At 44.4% G+C, this 22,991-nt stretch overlaps 1 protein-coding gene across 2 annotated transcripts in view; it reads left to right on the top strand.

Annotated features, from left to right (window-relative positions):
• LOC126542376 (retinal guanylyl cyclase 1) overlaps positions 1-22,991 on the top strand; it is a 218,172-nt gene that overhangs the window by 159,039 nt on the left and 36,142 nt on the right. For both annotated transcript variants that reach the window (XM_055077225.2, XM_050189429.3), the window contains exons 7-8: positions 19,107-19,250; positions 21,337-21,417. In XM_055077225.2, coding sequence (XP_054933200.1) covers positions 19,107-19,250; positions 21,337-21,417 — 225 coding nt within the window. The remainder of the gene's footprint in view (positions 1-19,106; positions 19,251-21,336; positions 21,418-22,991) is intronic.

The following is a 22,991-nucleotide window of genomic DNA, read 5'->3' as shown; positions in this document are numbered from 1 at the left end:
CGCCTGTTACAGACGAATACATACCCCTCCCTCACACGCTATCACACTATATACCCCGACATCTACCCGAGCCAGACGTGCAAGGTCTGTAAACCTGAATCGGCAACACTCCCCCACATGCTATGGGAGTGCAAACAACAATACCAAGACCTTAATCCCGTGACCCTCTCGTCGAGATGGCACGCCACCCTGCGCAGCTCCCATCTCGACGACCAACTCTGGGCTACCCAGCAGGCCTACGAAGCGGCGAAGAGGCCAGACCTCGACATCCCATCGTGGGAGGCCTAGGCCCAGCCGACTGAACTGCTGGCGCTCATTAAAGTTCACTCTCTCTCTCTAAAAGCTTTAAACAAAGTTCACTTCATTATATAGAAAGGCCTAAATTTTTTGTCATCTGACCAGTAAGTATCATTATCAGGTTTACTCGCTCACTTCGTATCTATTTTTATCATCACTTCTACTCTTCTCAAGAATATTTTGATCCCCTTCAACCTCCCTATGTAGAGTAGCATGTCAGTGATCGCATCTACACTGACGAGAATATCTGCCTTCTAACAAAGCGCTTCTCTCTCTCTTGTTCTCTCCACCTCAGGTATTTGCACAGCTGAAATATATGTTCGAAGATTTTTTCTTTTAAATTTTGTTGAGAAATGTATCGCCAATTCATAAGATGTCTACAAACCGATGTTGCACGCATGTATTTGCAACATCGATTTGGCAGGTATGTTTTCAGGACTTTGGTAAATGAAGCTTTTGCTCATGTCCCCATTTCGAGAAATTGAGGCACGTGTTATTGTTACGAACTAGAGAGCTCTCCTTATTTGCACGAGTAGAATATTGAAGTTTTACAGCTGTGCAACTTTTAAAGGTTTCTCATATTTGTTTACAGAAAATAAAACCAGCAAAATGCTTGAGGCATATCGTTGCCGACGTTTACCGAGCGCACAGACTTGAGTTTTGGAAGCGCTAAATATACTAAAAAGAATAGATAATCTGGTACCGTGAGCAGTGAAATGCTGGGTGATAGTTACATCCCGAAAAACACAGCGCTCTCCGTTTCTTACACAGTATGCTCAGCTTGGCATAAGCTACTGAAGGAAGTACGCGCGTTTTTTCAGTGAAATGTGGTGAACTGTTGTAGTACAAATCAGCATCCACTCAGAATTCATGGTTGTTTCCAAAACAGGTGCAGTTAGTCTTGGGGATAGCGATTCCTTTAAGGAAAAAAAACTTTTCTTGGTGTGTTTTTTGCTTCACCTCGACATCACCCTTACGTAATTTCCTTACGAAGTGGCCGCATCACTCCTCTGCCGTTCCAAATGTGGTGCTCCGACATCTGTCTCGCGGAGGCCTACGTGGAACGGGCATCAGTGTCCTTTCCTATTTACGTTCGTCGTAAAGCGCCTCCCCCTTTCCCCCAAGGTCAGCATTCTCTTCAATCACCACCCCGGAGGCGCCTTCCAGTCTGCCACATAACGACCCTCAAGAAGATAGCGGCGTAAAAATAGAGGCTCCCAAACATCGATCCCGTGCAAATGCGCGCTGCACTCGCACACTCCCGCATGAACGACCAGTAGAGTCCACATGGTGCGTCGCACGCCACTTCTCTACTATCTCTCTCTTTATCTCTGTACCTCCTTCCGTTATATATATATATATATATATATATATATATATATATATATATATATATATTGGCCAAAGCTCGCGCTTGCCTGGCGAGCTTTCCAATGAGCGCACGCGTCGCTGGCCCTCGTCGTTATTAAGTTTGGCATAATGCGAGTCGGATCAGGCGCCACCGCCGTGACATCATCAAACGAGTGCGCTTCGATGGCTGTGCGACCCGCAAAAAGCCTCTTCGTCGCTCTGTCTTGTTTGATCTCGCAACCGGCTCAAAAGGTAATGGTGTCATGGTCGCCCTCCTCCTCCTCCTCCCCCTGCTCCTTCCTCAACCCCTCGCTCCCCCCTTTTCTCTACGATCCCTGTTCGGTCCCGAACCCCTCCTTTCCCGTCACTCCGTCCCCAGCAAATGTGCGGAGCCAGCCGGGACGAGATGCTATTCGGCTAATTCCATCGGGCCGAGCACGCAGCAGCGCGAATGGCCCGAATAAGGGATCCCTTCATGCTCGTCCCTCGATGGGCTCGCGGGGAATTTCAGGCGGCGTGGACACTTGGCGAGTCTGTAGTGCAGGCTCTAACATTATCGGGCAGAGGGGGGGCGGGGCGTCTTAAACGCGTTAGTTCCGCGGAAGGGTTTGTCTTATCATTTTCTCGCCCTTAACGAGCCGAGCGCTAAAGGCTATCTTAATGTGAAGTAATTTCTGGGAGCTTGTTTATCCGTGCTATGAGGCACGGCGCGGCATCTTAGCCTCGCTGCGATGCCGGAAGCTGCAGGAAGCAGAAGACGTATCTTGTTCGGACACGTTCGTCGGTGCAAGCAAAGTGCATCAATAATGACACCGTGCCGGCTCATTTGCATGTTGTTTATGTCTCGCGTTGTGAGAACCGCTAGTGCTGTTGTTATTTCTGGTAATGCGATGAAGAGCAGCCGGCAGCACTTACGGCAGGCGTCACGAACGTTATCCATGGAGCAGGATATGCACTAATAAATGACGTTAAATATTTATTCTGTTCATTTAACATTCAAGGTCGCAATGAGTACAGTGCGTGCCGATGATCTTCTGTTCCTTTTTGTCAAATCTCAAGCTGTTTTCAATTTCCCCCCATAATTTATCTCATCGGCTACGCCGGTGATCGAAATTGTCGCTTGCACTGATCGCGGGAACGAGTGTGTTTGCTTTCCGTTTGATTGTCAAATATCTGCCAAGAATTGGTGAACAAGGCAGGTTGGTTAAAAACCATGTCGTTAAATCCAAGCACCTGTCTTTCTGTCTGCTCTTTCCTTTCATTGGGTTTTGCTTTTCTTAATTTTGGCGCTACAAAAATTATTTCTTGCAGTAAGCAGCAACTCGCCCAAGAAAAAGTTATCCCTTTCGTCCTTTGATGCAACTTCCTTTTTCCTCGTCTTTCTAAGGTTTTTTTAGAGCTCCCTATATTTATTGAAAGTATTCGTGGGAGAACTTGTCATGATGGATTATGACTGCTATAGCTCTATTTTTTGTTAGATATACAAGAAGTAGGCTTGCGTTGTCATTGCTATAAAAATAACCTTTAAGAAGAGTTCCTTAAAATGAATTCTCCCCACGGTCCTCAAAATTTTCAAACACGCACAGCGCAGAGCACGTCTGGCACTATAGCTACAACAGTAGTTACAACACGATCTCATATACGTCACACGTGGTAAGCAAACTGCCCCGCAGAGAAGCGAGAAGCGTATGACTTACTCGCTTTTACGCGCACGAGTTGCGCGCGTAGATGCGTAGTTCAAGTAATCCCACCGTACAGTTGGTTGAGGCGACGTTCTCGAAAAGTGATCATTACAGTGCGAATAGCAATGATAACAATGGCTTACACCAAAAGCACACAAAAGCACCTTTGTCCTGCCTACTAGAGCTGTCATACTCAGTTTTCACGGGCATTGCTGTGATGCCTCCGCCCCGGCAGGTAGAGAGAGCTAAATTTCTTAATTTACGCTATGTCCTGCCCAACTTCGTATGAGCGAGACACTTTCGCACAACACGTTGGCGTGCTAGTTGGTTTGAATCCACGAAGGATGTGTAAGCGCGACTGAACGAGGACGTAGAAAGAGGACGTCTCTGTGTGTCTGTTTCTTTCGACGTCTTTGTTCAGTGGCGATTACACGTCCTTCATGGACTTTCACATACTTGCCCGCATATCCCAGTCTTAGCACTCACCAGGCGCCGGCTTGGCAGTCTTTCAAGCAAGCGTGGAAAAAAGCAACTGCTTGATTTTTGTTTTTGTTTTTTTCAGTCCGTGCGCGGTCTTCATTTTCCTGGTCACAGATTTGAAAAGTTCCGGTGAAAATTCTAGTGTTTCCATTGTTCTTCTCTGCCGACCCTATACGGAGGAACAACGTTTGGTTTGCACGTTTTACTCGAACGTTACGGGGAAACTTCGTTCCCAACAGCAGGGCTGCGATTATTATTTACCGCTTTCTATATCGTGAGGCAAAACTGTGCACTGCGTATACGCGAAGTGCGCGAACGTGCGCGGCGCCCTCGGTTTCTCCGACGTGCCTCGAATCACAATGTCGAAGCGCAAGTATAGGAACCATCACGTGTGCGGCCGGAAAGCATAGCGATCAAGAAATCAGAAAATTTCCTTACCAAATTGTTGTTTCCTTTTTTTTTCCTCTCCTCTCTTGCGGCACAAACTCCCCGCACACGCATCACTGTCAGTTATGTGGCATGCACTGTATCCACTTTACGACCGGGTGGTGGACACGTTCCTCGCCGACGTGTGAGTCTTGTGTGCACCGTGTTGGTTCTGCTTCACTTCGCGCCAATAAGCGTGTGTCCAGCGTGGGATGCGCTTTTTTTTTTTTTTTTTTTTGCATTGTGCAAGCTTACCGTATTTTCTTTCTTTCTTTCTTTCTTTCTTTCTTCATTTATTTCTTTCTTTTCTTCTTTCTTTCTTTCTTTCTCTCTTTTCTCTTTCTTTTTGTTGCTTTCTTTTTGCAACTGTTTCTGCAGTTTTCAGGTTTGCTGGCCTTTTTTAGAGAGTAATCTCGAGGGAATACATGAACATGTCGCTGCAATCTTTTTGTTCGAGCATAAGCTGCTTAGGAAGTCTTGGCCACATCTTACTCTGGTTACTAAGAATATTCTGCCTTTTCGTACAGTCACTAATCTGTCCTTGCTTTATTCATAAACTTTTTTTTACATTTACTGACGTTATTAGATCTGTACGTGTATATTTGTTTCAACACCATACATCACAATATCAGGTTGAAAGTAAGAAAGAAATTTCCGTACTTCTCAAAGCAGATAAGTTTGCAATTTACCTATCTAAAGAACGCTTTTCTTTCTCTAATATCAAGGAATTCATTAGTTTATTTAAATTTTCATTTAGTATTTTATTTTTTCGAATCCCTAATTTCAAATAACTATATAGCTATATAGCTATAGCTATATAGCTATAGCTATATAGCTATATAGTATAGCTATATAACTATATAGCTATATAGTATATAATATAGCTAGATAGTAGTAGTAACCTTTCTGAATACATGGCACAGCCTTTACTAACATGCTTGTGGAACGTAACTTTAATGACAATTACCTTATTTTGCCTTTTCTTGGCGCAACCACGACACTGTGTTGTGAAGTGCAAGATAGTTACTACACAACCTTAAACAGCCTTTAGATCAACTGTTTTTCAAAGCAAACATTAATTAACGATGGTTGTGCATTCATAAGCGGTGCTATTTATTTGATCTATCAGTAATTTAATTACAAATTTCTTTCTTGCCAGAGGTTCCTCTCGGTCGACCACTCAATGAGTCGGTTTTTAAACTTTCTTTATTGAAGCGTAGGAAACTTCAAGCGAGTGTCTGCGTCAGTGTAAACGATAGCGACTACATGAATGCATAATTCAGCTAACTTGTCAGCCTGCTTTTTATATGGGCTCATTGTAGGCGCTAGATGCCGCAGATACACCTCGGCAAGTCGCGTGACTGATCTTTCTCGCAAAAACCTTATGTTACTCTTGCGAGGCCTCATTAAAACAGAGTGTATAATAATCATCCGCCTATATGGAAGTCGTTTTGTAGCTCGCGCACATTCAAGTCTCTTTATGTGAAGATTGTCGAGCTGGTTCCTGCAGCAATATATTTAAATTAGCACTTCAAACGCTGCAACGAGATTGTTGCCAACATCTCAACTAATTAGGGGCCATAGAACAGGACTGCTACGAGCAGTTGGTTAGATTATCTTTGTTTTATTTTATTGTTATTTCTTTTAGAAAGAAAGTTCTCTATGGAGAATGAATAAAATTGACTTAGAAACTCGGCTCTTGCTAGTGGAGTCAAAAGAGGAGCGACGCAATTTCCGTTTCGACATGGAACTTCAAGAGAGAAAATAAAAACATAAAAGGCTTTCAAAGACGAGAACCTCTACCAAATGCGAGTCTATTACGTTGGTATAAGAGATATAGACTCTGCCTCGCTTTAGCGGTCAATTGTGGCTCTAAATTTTCTCGCTGTCCTACCTAGCTGATTACTTTCGCCATTGCTGCCAGCCTCTCCTCGCCAGTACAGAAGCATCTATGTCTAATGTGAGAACATAAGTAAACAAAAGTAACGTTGAGTTAGCGTGCAGGCTCGACAATTTTTGAGCGTCCTTTAAGGGCTATGAAGTCGTTTAGATGCATCAAGTCAGTCGGCCTTTGTCGTCATGTCCATCGCTTCTTCGTCGATCTTGAGAGTCGCGCGCGCGCGTGTGTGTGTGTGTGTGTGTGTGTGTGTGTGTGTGTGTGTGTGTGTGTGCGCGCGCGTGCGCGTGCGCGTGCGCGCGCGCGTGTGTGTGTGTGTGTGTGTGTGTGTGTGTGTGTGTGTGTGTGTGTGTGTGTGTGCGTGCGTGCGTGCGTGCGCGCGCGCATACTTGTTTAGTTTACGACCTTCAGAGATCCTTACTTGACCTTACTTTGCTTCAGTTGTAATGCACTTGCGCGCGTACGTGCCTCTGCTTTAGAGAGCGCGTTTTGATGCAAGAATAATAACTTAAAATAAATCCAAAAGGAAATACTAATTTGTAGATACCTTAGAAATAGTTTTTTTTCTTCAATTAGGTGTGATATTTTTTTACATTTTTCTGTAGTCAAAGCAAGATCTCAAGGAAACAGCACTGTTACATTGAACGCCCGCCGGCAAACAAGCGTTCAATAAGGCTTGCAGAAGTAAATGACAACATGCAAAATAAGAAATAGGAGGGCCTGAATTGGAGGAACTATGTGATCCAAGATAAGACGTCAATTTTCGTTCAGGCCATAAAGGCTGGCGTCTACAGGCAGTGACAAAGGTTACTAGACGATACACAATAGCGCAGTCAATACCCAGTGGATATTGTTCAACGTAACGAAAAAAGAGCTCCAAGAAGAAACGACATCCCCATATTAACGCCAAAGGGTGAGACACAAAAGTCGCTTTAGTATGTTTCCGGCAATTTTGTTTCCTGTATACGCTTCTTGCTAGGCTTCCCACCGTCAGGTTGACGATTACCCGATTGTGTCCGGCGCTATGTCATAGTGATGACTACAGGAAGACACAACAATTGCCGTGTATTTCTCTTCGTTTTTTTTTTTTCTGGCTAAAACAACTTCGCTCATCTTTGTAGTGTCCTCACCTTCCTTGCCGTGCTTGCTTTCTGCTCCTGTTGCAACCGTGCTATACAGTAGACTACGCTTAAACGGAACTCGAAGAAACAGAAAAGTGTGTTCCTTTCATCCGAAGTTTAGGTTGAGCCAAGGACACTGAAATCATCTAGACTTGTTTTATTCGGGAAGCCTACGTCCGAGCGTTTTTGCTATGTCACTGGTGCAAAGAGAGACTTTACGTACGCTCGGCTTCTTATATTGTAGCTTCCTCAGTGCAAGGTTGTGTTCATGCGCAAAAAAAAATCTCAATAATTCTGCGCAGTCCTCGTGTTCACAGTAGAGCTATAGACTTTCAAGCTCATTAGTTTGCCGTATGCTCCGAAACGGTATCGCGCACTGGAGCAGTAATATCTATGTCTTCGCCGATACACATAATTACAGTCTTTATCCGCAACGGTTGCTTAGTGGCTTTGGCGTTGAAGCGCGAGCTCGTGGGATTGAATCCGGTCGACGGCGGCCGCATTTCGATGGGGGTAAAATGCAAGAACGCTCCTGTACCGTGCATTGGGCACACGGTAAAGAACCCCCAGGCGGTAAAATTAATCCAGAGTCGCCCACTACGGCGGGCCTCATACGGATGTCCTAGTTTTCGCACGTAAGACCCCATAAAAAAATTATAGTCTTTGCCACGAATCTCACCGATAATACTTTGAACTGTCTCATCAGAGCAGGTAATAAGGTTCTCACCTAACGCCTACTATTCCTGGCAGTGTGAACAAATCGGTAGTGGTAACCTCCGAGCGAAGTCTTCATGGTGTAAACACCGTTGCAACTTTGTCGTCTTTAACTTGAGTTAACTTTGCCGCTACTTCCTGTATCGATTGAATATTCTTCAATATTTATAGCATTACCATTTGCTATGTTTGTGGCACTTGTCGTGTTCCGTACACCAATGAGGTAAGTGGTAGTTTCAGCAAAGCTCCATTTAGCCATAATTCACAAAAAACGTGGGTCACGTTTAAGCAATCTTCGCTAACAATATACCTATGGGCGGCCAGCCGAAGTTCATGCCATAGTTTAGTTTATCCGGCATTTGTGTTTAAGCGAGTTTCGTTAATCCAGAGTCTACTGTCTTTAGGTATTTCGACAGTCTTCACCAAAATAAAGTGACAGAATTTTCTGTCCACAGCATGTACAAACCTTTTATTCGCGTTGTTTCATTATCTCGGCGGCGGAACAGCTCGTATCAGACAGCGCGTTGCGGGCCCTCTAACGACCTTGGCGCTTGGTCCAATTCCAGTTTTAAGTCCTTTCCCGCTGCATTTCGTGCCGGCGTTTCGAAACAGAACGAAACCAAAATAAACATGATTTGTATTTTGTAAATATATTTCGTAAAAATGCTTCATAAAGAAAGCTTTTAAATGCTGCGAGGTAATAATAAATGCTTTATATTGTTTTTGATCGAGTTTTCTTATTCGGTATTGCGGGACGTACACTAAGGAGGTCTTTTTCTTATGAACTCTTGCAACAGGCATCTACGGATTTCTATTTTTATCTCATACCGAGCCGCACAAATCATTGGCAGCGGTTTTCTTCCCTTTCTTGTTTTCTAGTTCTTATTTTTTCTTTTAAGGTTGCCCGCTTTCCCCAACTGGGAGTGCTTTCAGAGTTGCTTGATCTTCACGATGTCAAGTTGCACAAATATCATACTAGAAAGAAGAAGTTCACTCTGACGCAACGGCTCATTCAAAATTTCTGCTATTCCGAAACTCGCCCACTCCTTATAAGGATAAATCTCCACGGTTGAACTATTGTCACAGTAAATGTTAACTAAAGAAGTGATATGACATTATTGGCTTCTTCTAGACCTTGCGATATAACAGTACGCTTCATCATAGGCGTAGTTACCGGGAGGGGAGGTGGCCAGGGGGGCACTTTCTTCTTCCCTCACCGCCACACACACACGCACGCACACACACTTTTGAAAGCGGGCGCTTTGGCCTGCACGCTGAAAAATCCAACAAAACAACACCTAAGGCCAAATTTTCTTTGTTAATGGGTTAGCAACGTAAGTAAGTAATATATCTATATATATATATATATATATATATATATATATATATATATATATATATAATCAGCCTGGTTACGTCCACTGCAGGGCGAAGCCCTCTCCCATACTTTACCTACTACCCCGGTCATGTACTAATTGTGGCCATTTTGTCCCTGCAAACTTCTTAATCTCATCCACCCACCTAACTTTCTGCCGCCCCCTGCTACGCTTCCCTCCCCTTGGAATCCAGTCCGTAACCCTTAATGACCATCGGTTATCTTCCCTCCTCATTACATGTCCTGCCCATGCCCATTTCTTTTTCTTTATTTCAACTAAAATGTCTTTAACTCGCGTTTGTTCCCTCACCCAATCTGCTCTTTTCTTATCCCTTAACGTTACACCCATCATTCTTCTTTCCATAGCTCGTTGCGTTGTCCTCAATTTAACTAGAACCCTTTTCGTAAGCCTCCAGGTTTCTGCCCCGTACGTGAGTAGTGGTAAGACACAGCTGTTATACACTTTTTTCTTGAGGGATAATGGCAACCTGCTATTCATGATCTGAGAATGCCTGCCAAACGCACCCCAGCCCATTCTTATTCTTCTGATTATTTCAGCCTCTTGATCCGGATCCGCGGTCACTACCTGCCCTAAGTAGATGTATTCCCTTACCACTTCGAGTGCCTCGCTACCTATCGTAAACTGCTGTTCTCTTCCGAGACTCTTAAACATTACTTTAGTTTTCTGCAGATTAATTTTTAGACCCACCCTTCTGCTTTGCCTCTCCAGGTCATTGAGCATGCATTATTGGTCCGCTGAGTTACTAAGCAAGGCAGTATCATCAGCGAATCGCAAGTTACTAACGTATTCTCCATTAACTTTTATCCCCAATTCTTCCCAATCCAGGTCTCTGAATATCTCCTGTAAACACGCTGTGAATAACATTGTAGAGATCGTATCTCCATGCCTGACGCCTTTCTTTATTGGGATTTTGTTGCTTTCTTTATGGAAGACTGCGGTGGATGTGGAGCCGCTATAGATATTTTTCAGTATATTTACATACGGCTCGCGTACACCCTGATTCCGTAATGCTTCCATGACTGCTGAGGTTTCGACTGAATCAAACGCTTTCTTGTAATCAATGAAAGCTATATATAAGGGTTGGTTATATTCCGCACATTTCTCTATCACCTGATTGATAGTGTGAATAAGGGCTATTGTTGAGCAGCCTTTACGGAATCCTGCCTGGTCCTTTGGTTGACAGAAGTCTAAGGTGTTCCTGATTCTATTTGCGATTACCTTAGTAAATACTTTGTAGGCAACGGACAGTAGGCTGATCGATCTATAATTTTTCAAGTCCTTGGCGTCCCCTTTCTTATGGATTAGGATTATGTTCGCGTTCTTCCAAGATATCGGTGCGCTCGAGGTCATGAGGCATTGCGTATACAGGGTGGCCAGGTTTTTTTTTTTTTTTTCTAGAACAATCTGTCCACTATCCTTCAACAAATCTGCTGTTACCTGATCCTCCCCAGCTGCCTTCCTCCTTTGCATAGCTCCCAAGGCTTTCTTTACTTCTTCCAGCGTTACTTGTGGGATTTCAAATTCCTCTAGACTAGTCTCTCTTCCATTATCGTCGTGGGTGCCACTGGTATTGTATAAATCACTATAAAACTCCTCAGCCACTTGAACTATCTCATCCATATTAGTAATGATATTGCCGGCTTTGTCTCTAAACGAATACATCTGATTCTTGCCTATTCCTAGTTTCTTCTTCACTGCTTATAGGCTTCCTCCGTTCCTGAGAGCATGTTCAATTCTATCGATATTATACTTACTTATGTCAGCTGTCTTACGCTTGTTGATTAACTTGGAAAGATTTACCCGCCGTGGTTGTTCAGTGGCTATGGTGTTAGGCTGCTGAGCACTAGGTCGCGGGATCGAATCCCGGCCACGGCCGCCGCATTTCGATGGGGGTGAAATGCGAAAACCCCCGTGTACTTAGATTTAGGTGCACGTTAAAGAACCCCAGGAGGTGGAAATTTCCGGAGTCCTCCACTACGGCGTGCCTCATAATCAGAAAGTGGTTTTGGCACGTAGAACCCAATAATTTAGTTTTTTTAGCTTGAAAAGTTCTGCCAGTTCTATTCTAGCTCTAGAGTTAGAGGCTTTCATACATTGGCGTTTCTTGATCACATCTTTCGTTTCCTGCGATAGCTTACTGGTATCCTGTCTAACGGAGTTACCACCGACTTCTATTGCACACTCCATAATGATGCCCGTAAGATTTTCGCTCATTGCTTCAACACTAAGGTCCTCTTCCTGAGTAAAACCCGAATGCCTGTTCTGTAGCTTGATCCGGAATTCCTCTATTTTCCCCTCTTACCGCTAACTCATTGATCGGCTTCTTACCCCCCTCAGGTGTAGGCTAGTTCGAGTTCTTACCATCCTATGGTCACTGCAGCGCACCTTGCCGAGCACGTCCCCATCTTGTATGATGCCAGCGTTAGCGCAGAGTAGAAAGTCTATTTCACGTCTATTTCACTTCCGCTTGCAGAAGAAGTTATATATATATATATATATATATATATATATATATATATATATATATATATATATATATATATATATATATATATATATATATATATATATATATATATATATATATATATAGAGAGAGAGAGAGAGAGAGAGAGAGAGGTTGGATAGTTTGTGGGTCCCCCCCGTCCACACAACATACATACACACACACACACCCATCCGCGCGCACTCAAACGAAAGATAGTTGGTACGCCTCTGCGCTTCATGGAATATCATGGTGAAGGCGAGCGATTTCACCCCTTTCACCGTAATTTTAGGGTCCCTGTTCGGCACCGATGTTTGGGCTTTCGTTCGCCGGAAGAAAGCAGCGCTCATCGACACAAAGGCATCACTGCTTTCCATTGCGTCATATAATTCAGCCGTGTTCAACGCCATCGAAGCCGCGAATAAATTGCGCAAGAGTGCGGGTGGTCGTCGGCAATCGCTATCGCCAGAGCCCGTTTCGACGAGATCAAGAATCGAGTGAAACAGTTGTATGGGGCAATCGGCAGGGCGCTGACAGCAATCAGCGTATCGCAAACAAGACAAACTCGGAAGCGCTTAATTATCCTCACCGTTGCGCGGCAAGCCTTCCGCCGAACGCTGGTCACATTTACGTCGATTGCCAAACGAACGCGGATCCTCCGGGGCCTAGATCTATCGAGGCTGCTTGCGCGTGCGCGCGTGCTAGTCGCCCAAAGCACATTAAAGTCTGGCTCCCTCCTCCACTTCCTTCTGCTCCTTCTCCTCGTACATCTCTCTGTCTCTCTCTGCAAAAACACTCCGGCGGGGACGGATAATGAAGCTCCCTTAATGAGCCGTCTGAAGCCCGGCCGGCGTCGGTGAGAGAGCGAAACGAGGCCTCCGAATGGAACCTGGTTCCGCTTCACGCTCGCGTGAGGGTGCCGTAAATTACGGCGTAACCGAACGTAACGACAACGCAAGGCACGAGCGAGCTGCACGGCCATGCCTCTGGGCCCCCAACTGCACCCTTGTGCCGTATAAATATTCCAACGCGCGAGATAGAAGTGGCGGAGTGGCCCGATGATATATTGGAGCCATTCGTCTTGTTACGCTCTCTTCAGGGCGTCCTTTCTCTGCGTACCTTTTCTTCGTCTAGTTCTTTCCCTCCTTCTTTGTTTTCTTCTCACATTGAGTGGACGGAACTGTGCTCTCTAAGATTCCTAGATTAATTCTCACTCTATCTATCTTTTTTTTTTCTACACTGTGAGGCTTTCCTTAGCTACATTGAAAGAATAGCTGGTCATGTTGGTTGGAATGTTGATGGTCGTTAATTAGAGGTGATAAAACGGCAATTTGGCGTACCAAAGGACCTGCTTACATAAATAACTGCCCATAGCTATAAACAAGAAAAAAACAGGAAATAGAAAGAGGGGAAGTAGTCGATACATCTCACAGTGCCTATAACAATGGAACGCGCTAACAAAGGAACTATAACTAAGAGTAGAACTGAAATTGCATCTCTGTACCAGTGGGGACTACGAGTAAATGTCTGCTTACAGTTTTAGGTAACAATCTTGTTCCATGTGCTAAATACTGCTATTTCAAAAACTGAAGCTTACGATATCGCTTCATGAAGTTACTGGCGTATTTCGCATTATATTACTGCATGTTTTGTTATTCTTCACTCAAGTTAGACGCTAAAGGTTAATCGTTCTTGAAAGGGTTCTAAAATGTACCACACTTTAGTTTTTACGTAGTCGTAAAGAGAAATCACGCGATAAAGTAAGTATGTTTAGTGGGCAGTGAGCTTCGCTGTATGGGAATTCCTTGCCTAGTTTAGCTACGTAGCTACTCCCAAAACTGACAGAGCTTTCTCCTTTCTTTTTTTTTATTATTATTTTTTTACTGCCCCAGCAGTAAAGTGCTCGAAACTGGATGCTTTTCTTGTCCATCCCGTCCATCCGTCCATCCTTCCGTTCACTTCCGTTCATCATTTCACCGTTTTCTTCGTACCGATATACTCTCCATGGCCAGAACTAAATGTGAACAAGTTGTTTTAATTTCCTGTGATGTGGAATGGTATTCAAGCTTTCTTCAGTTAATTCCCAGGCGGGGCTTTGCAAATCCCTGTTGGAGCCTGAAAAGCGAGAAGCATTTAACACGCCAACTTTCTTATCCCCTGCGGGGATGAGAAATTGTTAACATGAACAATTTAAGAAATGGTGTAAGGAAAATGGTGTGGAAATGGTGTGGTACGCACCAATGGTGTGGTACGTGTGGAAATGTAAGGAAATGGTGTGGTACGCAAGTTCTCGAAATGTATTACACTGGCCAAAACGAAACTTCATTATTAAATAGCACGCAAAAGAAACGAAAATAAGCATCATGCAGCAAGATTATCGGAATCAAGTATATTGAAATAGTAAAATGTTGAACCGCCTTTCAAGAAAGTTATAAGCGTTTGTCCAAGCAGCTGCGAACGAGAGGTTCTGTAATGGTATAAATTTCAACTAATTATATCTAGCCTATTTAGACATGGGGAGTCTGAGAGTGTTAAAGTATACGTGTGCATGTATACGTATTTCGAGTTCTACAGCATGCACTCCTATGACATAGAGAGGAAGGTGCGTATCCGCCAAAGAAGGTACAGTCACAACTTGCTTATCTAATCCACACTTTTTTTTCTGTAATATCATGTATTTGTAGGTAACGTTTAAATATTAAATATAACGTTTTTTTTCCAATTCTTACTTTTATTTAATGCATCTTTATACGACCGCACCCCCGCCAACAACCAACCACTCTATACCCCCGCTGTCTTGTACGGTTCGAAATTCTGGGTTAACGCCATTATTTAAGAAAAAAAAAAGCACGCAAACAAATATCAGGTAGTGGTCCTAACCGCGGGAGAATTCTTCTGTCGCAATAAATGTGCTCTGAGCCGAAGTAATCGCTGAAGTCTACTACCTTTCTTTCTTATCTTTTTTTTTTCTTTTGACGTTTCTGGGGGAAAAAGCGGCTCTCCCTACCCTTCAGCCATTTCGCAACCCTGTATACGTGGAAATTGGCAAGGAGTGGTACTCATATTCACTCCCTGCAACACACCTTCGTTGTACTAAAATTGTCGTGAACGTTCATCAGCTCATTATGCTTAGTCACGTTGTGCAGGCTATAGGACAAGAAATTTTTGTTATTGTAACACAACTCTAAACTTCAGATCAACAAACCGATTGTACCTTTAACAGTTAGCAGATGAAGGGGCGCTTAGTTATGGTATATCAGAGTTTTACAACGTCTGAAGTATCTGTCGAAGACTCTACTACAAATTCTAGTACTTCATATTATAGTGAAAAAGCACTTAAACACAACGAACGTAACATGAACACTTTAGGAACCAAAAATACCCGATGAAAGCCAAAGAATACTCTTTCAAAAGAATTTGTTCTGGGCATGTTGCATCTGGAAAGAAGGTAATTTTTGCATCCGCACTGCCTCTATCGAGCACGTAAAATAAAGAGAGCCAAATGACTCCTCATTTGCATGCACGATGGCTGTCAACATGTAACAATGTTATCGTATGCTCCCCCGCACTGCAACTTCGGGTAATATACCATTGTGCGGTAAGGACCAGTTGAAGTTCGGCGTTGGTCTTGTCTACTTTCTCATGTCCCGTCTAAATTTGTTCCAAAATATTTGTTCTGGGACTCTTGCTTGCGCACCCTCTATATTTAATTGCAGAGCGCAACGACGTCCTTCTACGCGAGTTCAATTGCACTTCCTCATAGCGATCTAAGTCATCCCTTTGTAGCCATTCATACAACGTGAGCGCTTCAAAACTATCGAAGAAAAAATTCACCGACGAATACAATACTCCCTATAGTGCGAAATTTGAGCGCAACTCTTTAAGTGTGTTGCGTGCCACCGGTTGCGTTGCTCATTGTTCAGAAACTAAGCGTTAACACGGGAACGCGTGGCTCGCATGGAACACGTTCTCTAGCCGCGGCGGCGCATGCGAAGTAGCGCATGCGCAGTCGGTCCGAAGCCCACACCAGCGCTTTGTTTCCATATATGGTATCGGTAAGCGCGCTCGCCGAGTGCCCTAGTAATGACGTCATTGGCGACCGCATGACAGCACACGCTACTATGGCGCCATCTAGTAGCGGGTCACCACCATGGAGCACGTCTCGTGCGGCACTCTGTTTTCCTCCTCACTCTTGCACCGCACTGTCCTACCCCGCTTTCTTCCTCATGCCTCCGCTGTACCCTCCTCCTTCGCTTTCCTCCTCGCGCTCTTCTGATTATCGCCGTCTTTCATCTTCCGCTGCGCTCCGATCGTACGCTCTAGCGGTTACGCCGACGCCGAGGCCGACGCCGAGGCCGACGTTCAACGCAAGAACGGGCGCCTAAGAGCTGCGCTTTAAAGAAAAACTTTATCATCGCGTCGTTCTTAACCAAACTGCCACGGAGCAGAGGCATTTTTTCTGGTATTGTAGATATATAGGGTGTCCTACGTAACCTGAGCCAAAGTTGAAAAACATGCAAATGACACATAGCTGTTGGCAATATAGTTTGCCTTCGCTTGGAGATACTCAGATTATATTTTTCACTAAGCCTAATTACTAATTAGCCTTAATTAGTTCACCAACTTCCCAAATATTAAATTTAGATGGAACGTGTCAATGCGAAAATCGTAGGGCAACATGAAAAACTCCCGATACACTTTCTGTTGCTCAATACGTGCTACAAAAAATGTTTTTCCAAGCATGAAAGAATCCCGCGAATGCACGCAAACTGCCTCGAGTGGCCCGTCACGCAGCCTTGACCCAGTTGCAGAGCGCACACCTCGGCTGCGGGAAGTTGTGGGCTCGATTACTACCGCCGCAGGGCACCCACTGGATTAAATTGGCGCAATTGTACTCCGTCCTGGCGTTCGGCTTCCTTCATGTGTGCTTCAGGGCCCTAAGTTCCCGCCGAAACCCTCGTGAGTACAACATAAAGGAGGTTTGGGCCGCTTCCATGGCGAGCACTTGCCACGTGGCGCCCCAAGTGCACCTGTTGAAGTGGGGACACTTTCGGGTTGGGCACACAAACGCACACAAAGGAAATCAGACAAGACGAGCGTCACTGATATATTGTGCTTGGTTGCGTATGTGTGTCAGTACGCGCCCCTCTTCTAGATACTATGGTTCCACCCAACTAGTCCAATAAGAAATGTCCCTACTACTCAAATCATTCATTACGCCCGCAGGCCCTTTGCCAAAAATCGAAGCCGGTTCGATTCAACGCTTCCTTTCGCTCGATTCTATTTCTTTCTCGTCATTTACTGCTCGATAAAGGACAATCCTGTTGAGAACGTTAAGGAAGTGCCTCTCGGGCCACTGACCCAGCAAGAAAAGGAAGATACCTGGAGCATAACAGGCTATCGCTGCCCGGTCTGTCTCATGCGACCTTGAGCGACTACCAATTTTTCATTTCTGTGGAGCCAGTACAATAAGTGCTATAGTTCTTATCGTTTCATTTAGATCTCTCGGCTATTATCTGCCGAACCAACTGGTCGATCCTCGTGATACTATAGGCTGAGATTGTCTCGAGTCGATGACGAAAGGGTTAGGTGAAGGGGGGAGGGGGGGGGGAGGAGTTGGCGTTGAACGACATTGGAGTATAACTGATATATTTGTTCATTCAATGCAGAGAATGAATACAGGTCAAGTGCATTATGTGGGGATAGTTATTACAGCAACTATCCAGCAGCTTTTCAGACGTTGCCAACACTGTAGCCGTAGTAGTGCCTTTGTATTATTAATCACTCCAGTCATCATGCCAAAGATAAATAACTAGATAAAATATCGACGACAGAATGAGAATGCAGCGCCACTCTACCGTTTTCTTAGCTCGGAATTGAAGACGCCGTCAAGTGTACCATCAGGACATGGCCTCAGAGTTAAAGTTGAGAGGAACGCCATGGCCACTGTCCATGACCGCGTAAGGAGCGCACCAGCAACGTTATTTATTGGCTCGCACTAATAGAACGACTTTGAGGTCACCTTAGTTCGATATGTACGCTGCAAACTCTCAGAGAGACACCTTCCAAATTGTGTGGTCTACCACCACATCAAGACTTATAACAGCAACAAATAAAGAGTAATGTGTGCGAAAATCTTTCAAATATTAATTTACGTTAAGAAACAAAAAGAAAGTAAAACGCCCGTTCACACAAGAGCACTAATAAGACACATGAACGGATCAGCTCCATTCTCCTACAATGAATGCAGTTTCGTGTAGGAATTGATGTCTAAACGTACAAATCAGTCCTTCTTCTGTGTTATATTTTTCTAGAGCTTTCTGATACGTTAAGCAATAGGAAGGAAGTAAAACAAACTCTTATGTGAGCTTCGCAACACGGAGCATTCGAACAATAGCATTGGGGCTCGTTTGATGGCGCCAGTGTTACAGGAGATTTCCATTAGCTCCGGCGGCGGAGTCCACTATAGTTCCTGATGCGGTCTGCGCTACTTCCTGAAGAGGTCTCTTCGGCGGTGCACTAGTTTCCCTTGTTATCTTCGTTTGCTTTCTTTTCGAAAAGATTCAGTAAATCATAAGGAAGGATTTCAGTAAGCGACCATTAGTGGCCTGAAATATTAATTAATGTCACTCATGGACTCAGTGACAGTTAGTTGCATTGTTGCCTTGTTTACGTTGCTTTGAAAACAGAAGCACTACCGCATAGCTTAACTTGGAATATATATGCATATTACTTGTGGGCTCTTACCTCGACGTAGACTTCACGTATGCAAAGTTATGCATGTCCGACAGGCTGTGGGATTCAGTGTTATGCGAAGCATTAGCAATAAGGACACGAGACCGATCTACCTACCTGCGGCCACACCGCAAGCCAGTCCCGCCACCTACTGACCCACATTTCCGAGTCTCTGGAACACTGCGATATAACACATGTGTGGGAGCTATTGCTACATAACATCACATCTAGCTATCGCTATATAACGCTATTACTGTCACGATGTTATAAACAACTCCATGCAGCGCAGTGTATCGGAGAGCATTGCGACGTCACGCGCGGAGCCGCGATTGGGGAGGATTGCGCAACCACGCGTAGCTGCGTCCGCCGACTATAGCAGCCGCTTTATGTTCCTGAAACGTATCCTCAACGTATTGTTTCCCTAGTAATTCATTCCGATACATGCGTCTATGCTACTCTTTGTGTAACTGTCGTCTGAAGGAGTTCGGAAATACGAGAGCATCTTCCGCCCTTTCTGCGCAGGCTTTCGACGGCTACTACTTCGAGCGTCCCGACATACTCAGAGGCTCTCATGATTCCCTCCGGCAGGCGCATACCAACAGCAGCGTTCAGAGTCTGCATGCCAGCCTCGATGACAGACCTAACTGTGCGAGGCTAAAGGCGAAGGTTTGTACTGTCTCTTCTTTTGCCTGCTCTGCTCTGCTTTCCTCGGCGTTACCTTGCCCAGCCTGTCTGTCTGTCTGTCTGTCTGTCTGTCTGTCTGTCTGTCTGTCTGTCTGTCTGTCTGTCTGTCTGTCTGTCTGTCTGTCTGTCTGTCTGTCTGTCTGTCTGTCTGTCTGTCTGTCTGTCTGTCTGTCTGTCTGTCTGTCTGTCTGTCTGTCTGTCTGTCTGTCTGTCTGTCTGTCTGTCTGTCTGTCTGTCTGTCTGTCTGTCTGTCTGTCTGTCTGTCTGTCTGTCTGTCTGTCTGTCTGTCTGTCTGTCTGTCTGTCTGTCTGTCTGTCTGTCTGTCTGTCTGTCTGTCTGTCTGTCTGTCTGTCTGTCTGTCTGTCTGTCTGTCTGTCTGTCTGTCTGTCTGTCTGTCTGTCTGTCTGTCTGTCTGTCTGTCTGTCTGTCTGTCTGTCTGTCTGTCTGTCTGTCTGTCTGTCTGTCTGTCTGTCTGTCTGTCTGTCTGTCTGTCTGTCTGTCTGTCTGTCTGTCTGTCTGTCTGTCTGTCTGTCTGTCTGTCTGTCTGTCTGTCTGTCTGTCTGTCTGTCTGTCTGTCTGTCTGTCTGTCTGTCTGTCTGTCTGTCTGTCTGTCTGTCTGTCTGTCTGTCTGTCTGTCTGTCTGTCTGTCTGTCTGTCTGTCTGTCTGTCTGTCTGTCTGTCTGTCTGTCTGTCTGTCTGTCTGTCTGTCTGTCTGTCTGTCTGTCTGTCTGTCTGTCTGTCTGTCTGTCTGTCTGTCTGTCTGTCTGTCTGTCTGTCTGTCTGTCTGTCTGTCTGTCTGTCTGTCTGTCTGTCTGTCTGTCTGTCTGTCTGTCTGTCTGTCTGTCTGTCTGTCTGTCTGTCTGTCTGTCTGTCTGTCTGTCTGTCTGTCTGTCTGTCTGTCTGTCTGTCTGTCTGTCTGTCTGTCTGTCTGTCTGTCTGTCTGTCTGTCTGTCTGTCTGTCTGTCTGTCTGTCTGTCTGTCTGTCTGTCTGTCTGTCTGTCTGTCTGTCTGTCTGTCTGTCTGTCTGTCTGTCTGTCTGTCTGTCTGTCTGTCTGTCTGTCTGTCTGTCTGTCTGTCTGTCTGTCTGTCTGTCTGTCTGTCTGTCTGTCTGTCTGTCTGTCTGTCTGTCTGTCTGTCTGTCTGTCTGTATGTATGTATGTATGTATGTATGTATGTATGTATGTATGTATGTATGTATGTATGTATGTATGTATGTATGTATGTATGTATGTATGTATGTATGTATGTATGTATGTATGTATGTATGTATGTATGTATGTATGTATGTATGTATGTATGTATGTTTGTTTGTTTGTTTGTTTGTTTGTTTGTTTGTTTGTTTGTTTGTTTGTTTGTTTGTTTGTTTGTTTGTTTGTTTGTTTGTTTGTTTGTTTGTTTGTCATTGTGCATAAAGTCGTGACTATAATCTTTCGAGCACACGTCCGTACTAATGAAGTATTTCACTGCAATGACAAGCTGTTCTTCCAAGATCCCCAAATGGTCATGTTTGTCTGTTTTTTTTTTCCTCTTCTGATTGCAGTAGCTAGTCATACTGATTCAAGCCGTAAAGGGCAAATCAACTAAAACAGCCAGTTGCGTACAATCAGCCCTACAACAAACAATGCTGCTCAGAGTACAGTGAGCAAACAAAACATAAATATGCATGGGGTAACGCTTGGCAGATTGCGCACTACACCGAGGAGGGTTCCACATACATTTTTATTGTACACGTCATTCTATAATAGTTTCAGCCACCGTGAAACACAGTTCAGCACATCTATATGGTGCTACACTATGATGTTTGCTACAGTAAACTAGCGCCGCGAATGTATTTTTAAGAAGTTTAAAATGCTTTCGGTTGTCTACTATCTTGTCTAGCTATGTAAATGACCGTTGCTGTCATTTTCGCTGTCACAACTTATCGCATTCAATGGAGTTTATTGCGTCCTTTCAGAAATCTTGCCTTTGTCCTTCTTCAGTATGCTTGTACCAATTTTCTTTAATTTGTTTCTTGTATTCGTACTTAAGGCAACTTCCTCGATATTCTAATTCATGGCCTTTATTGCAGGGGGACACAGTTTATCTTAAGTATCTCATAGTCCACAGCGCCTTCGAGATAAAGACGAAAGCAATGAAACAACTTCAGACCGTAAGTATTTGACTGCTACTCTTCATCATTTTTCTGTGGTGCGTCTGTTTCTCAGTGAAGGACGGATGTCCTATTTCCTTCATTTGAGCCATTATTAGGCAAAACCTAACTGTCGCTCACTTATTTTTTTTTTCGCACACGTCCCAACAATTACTGCACCCCATTTTATCTTGCCTTGTTGTGTTTTTCTAGTCACATCCACGGCCACAGCAACTTACTATTATACTGGTAGAAGAATGCGAGCTGGTGTTTGGCGATATTATCATACACTATTAGCAGATCCCAAAACCTTGCGTGCAGTGCCGAAGATGTAATGCCCCACACCGTGCAATTATGATGTCAACACAATGCCCAAAAGACAATGTTATAAACACAGGGCGCGCTCAATGTTTTCTAAAGATAATATTGTTTTCAAAATTAAAATTAAATTATGGGATTTTACGTGCCAGAACCACGATTTGATTGTGAGGCGCGCTGTAGTGAGAGGCCACGGTATAATTTGGACCACCTGGGGTGAACCTAAATCTAAATGCAAGGGTGCATTCGCATTTCGCCCCCACCGACATACGGCCGCCGTTATCGCGATTTGATCGCGCGACCTCGTGCTCAGCAGCCCAACACAATGTTTTTTTTTTTTTTTTTTTTTTTTAAACCTGGTGCTATTAAGTCGTAACGTATGTCCACGTGGGCAATAAGTGCATGTACGAACTTCACAATTGACACATTTACTGTATGAAAAAAAAAACGTTCTCACATGTTGGCTATTTTCTCTAGCTTTTTTATGTAGATTTAGAGAAAATCAATGTCCAGCACAAAAAAATTTTGGAACTTTCTTTTTTTAATGACTAAAACTATGTCGACTTCTATATTGTTCCATAATTTGCGCATTGCAGCACCTGAACTAGAAGGAAAGCCTGTGCCACCACTTGTTGACCATGAAAGCAAATAATAAAGCAGAGCACAAGTGGTTATTTGTTGCCAAAATGACGACTGCCTTTCGTTGTACTAGTTTTCGTATCGCATGCGTCTCGTATTTTCATCATCAAACGTTGTCCTTAATTTGTTTCATCGAGGACCTAGGCGCTCGTCATAACCCCGTCAGGCGAATGTTGGTGTGTGACAGCCTGCAGTCTCTCAAAGTAACTTCTTCTTGGGCTAGTTGGTTGACACTTGGTGAAACCCGCCGTGGTTGCTTAGTGGCTATGGTGTTGGGCTGCTAAGCGCGAGGTCGCGGGATCGAATCCCGCCCATGGCGGTCGCATTTCGATGGGGCCGAAATGCGAAAACACCTGTGTACTTAGGTTTACGTGCACGTTAAAGAACCCCAGGTGGTCAAAATTTGCGGAGTCCTCCACTACGGCGTGCCTCATAATCAGACAGTGGTTTTGGCACATAAAACTCCATAATTTAATTTTAAACACTTGGTGAAGCCATAGTAGCGCACTGGGGGGTGTCTGGTCTTGTCTTTCTTGTGTACGCTGTAATTGTGCTACATTGGCTTCACCAAGCCTACAGTACAAACCGAAGCTGATATCTGCCTAGGAAAAAGAATTGATGCGTCGTTCATTGTGCCT

The sequence above is a fragment of the Dermacentor andersoni genome, chromosome 2, assembly GCF_023375885.2.
Source record: "Dermacentor andersoni chromosome 2, qqDerAnde1_hic_scaffold, whole genome shotgun sequence".
NCBI lineage: Eukaryota > Metazoa > Arthropoda > Arachnida > Ixodida > Ixodidae > Dermacentor > Dermacentor andersoni.
The sequence above is the reverse complement of the archived record's forward strand: the minus strand, read 5'-3'. Positions and strand labels throughout refer to the sequence as shown.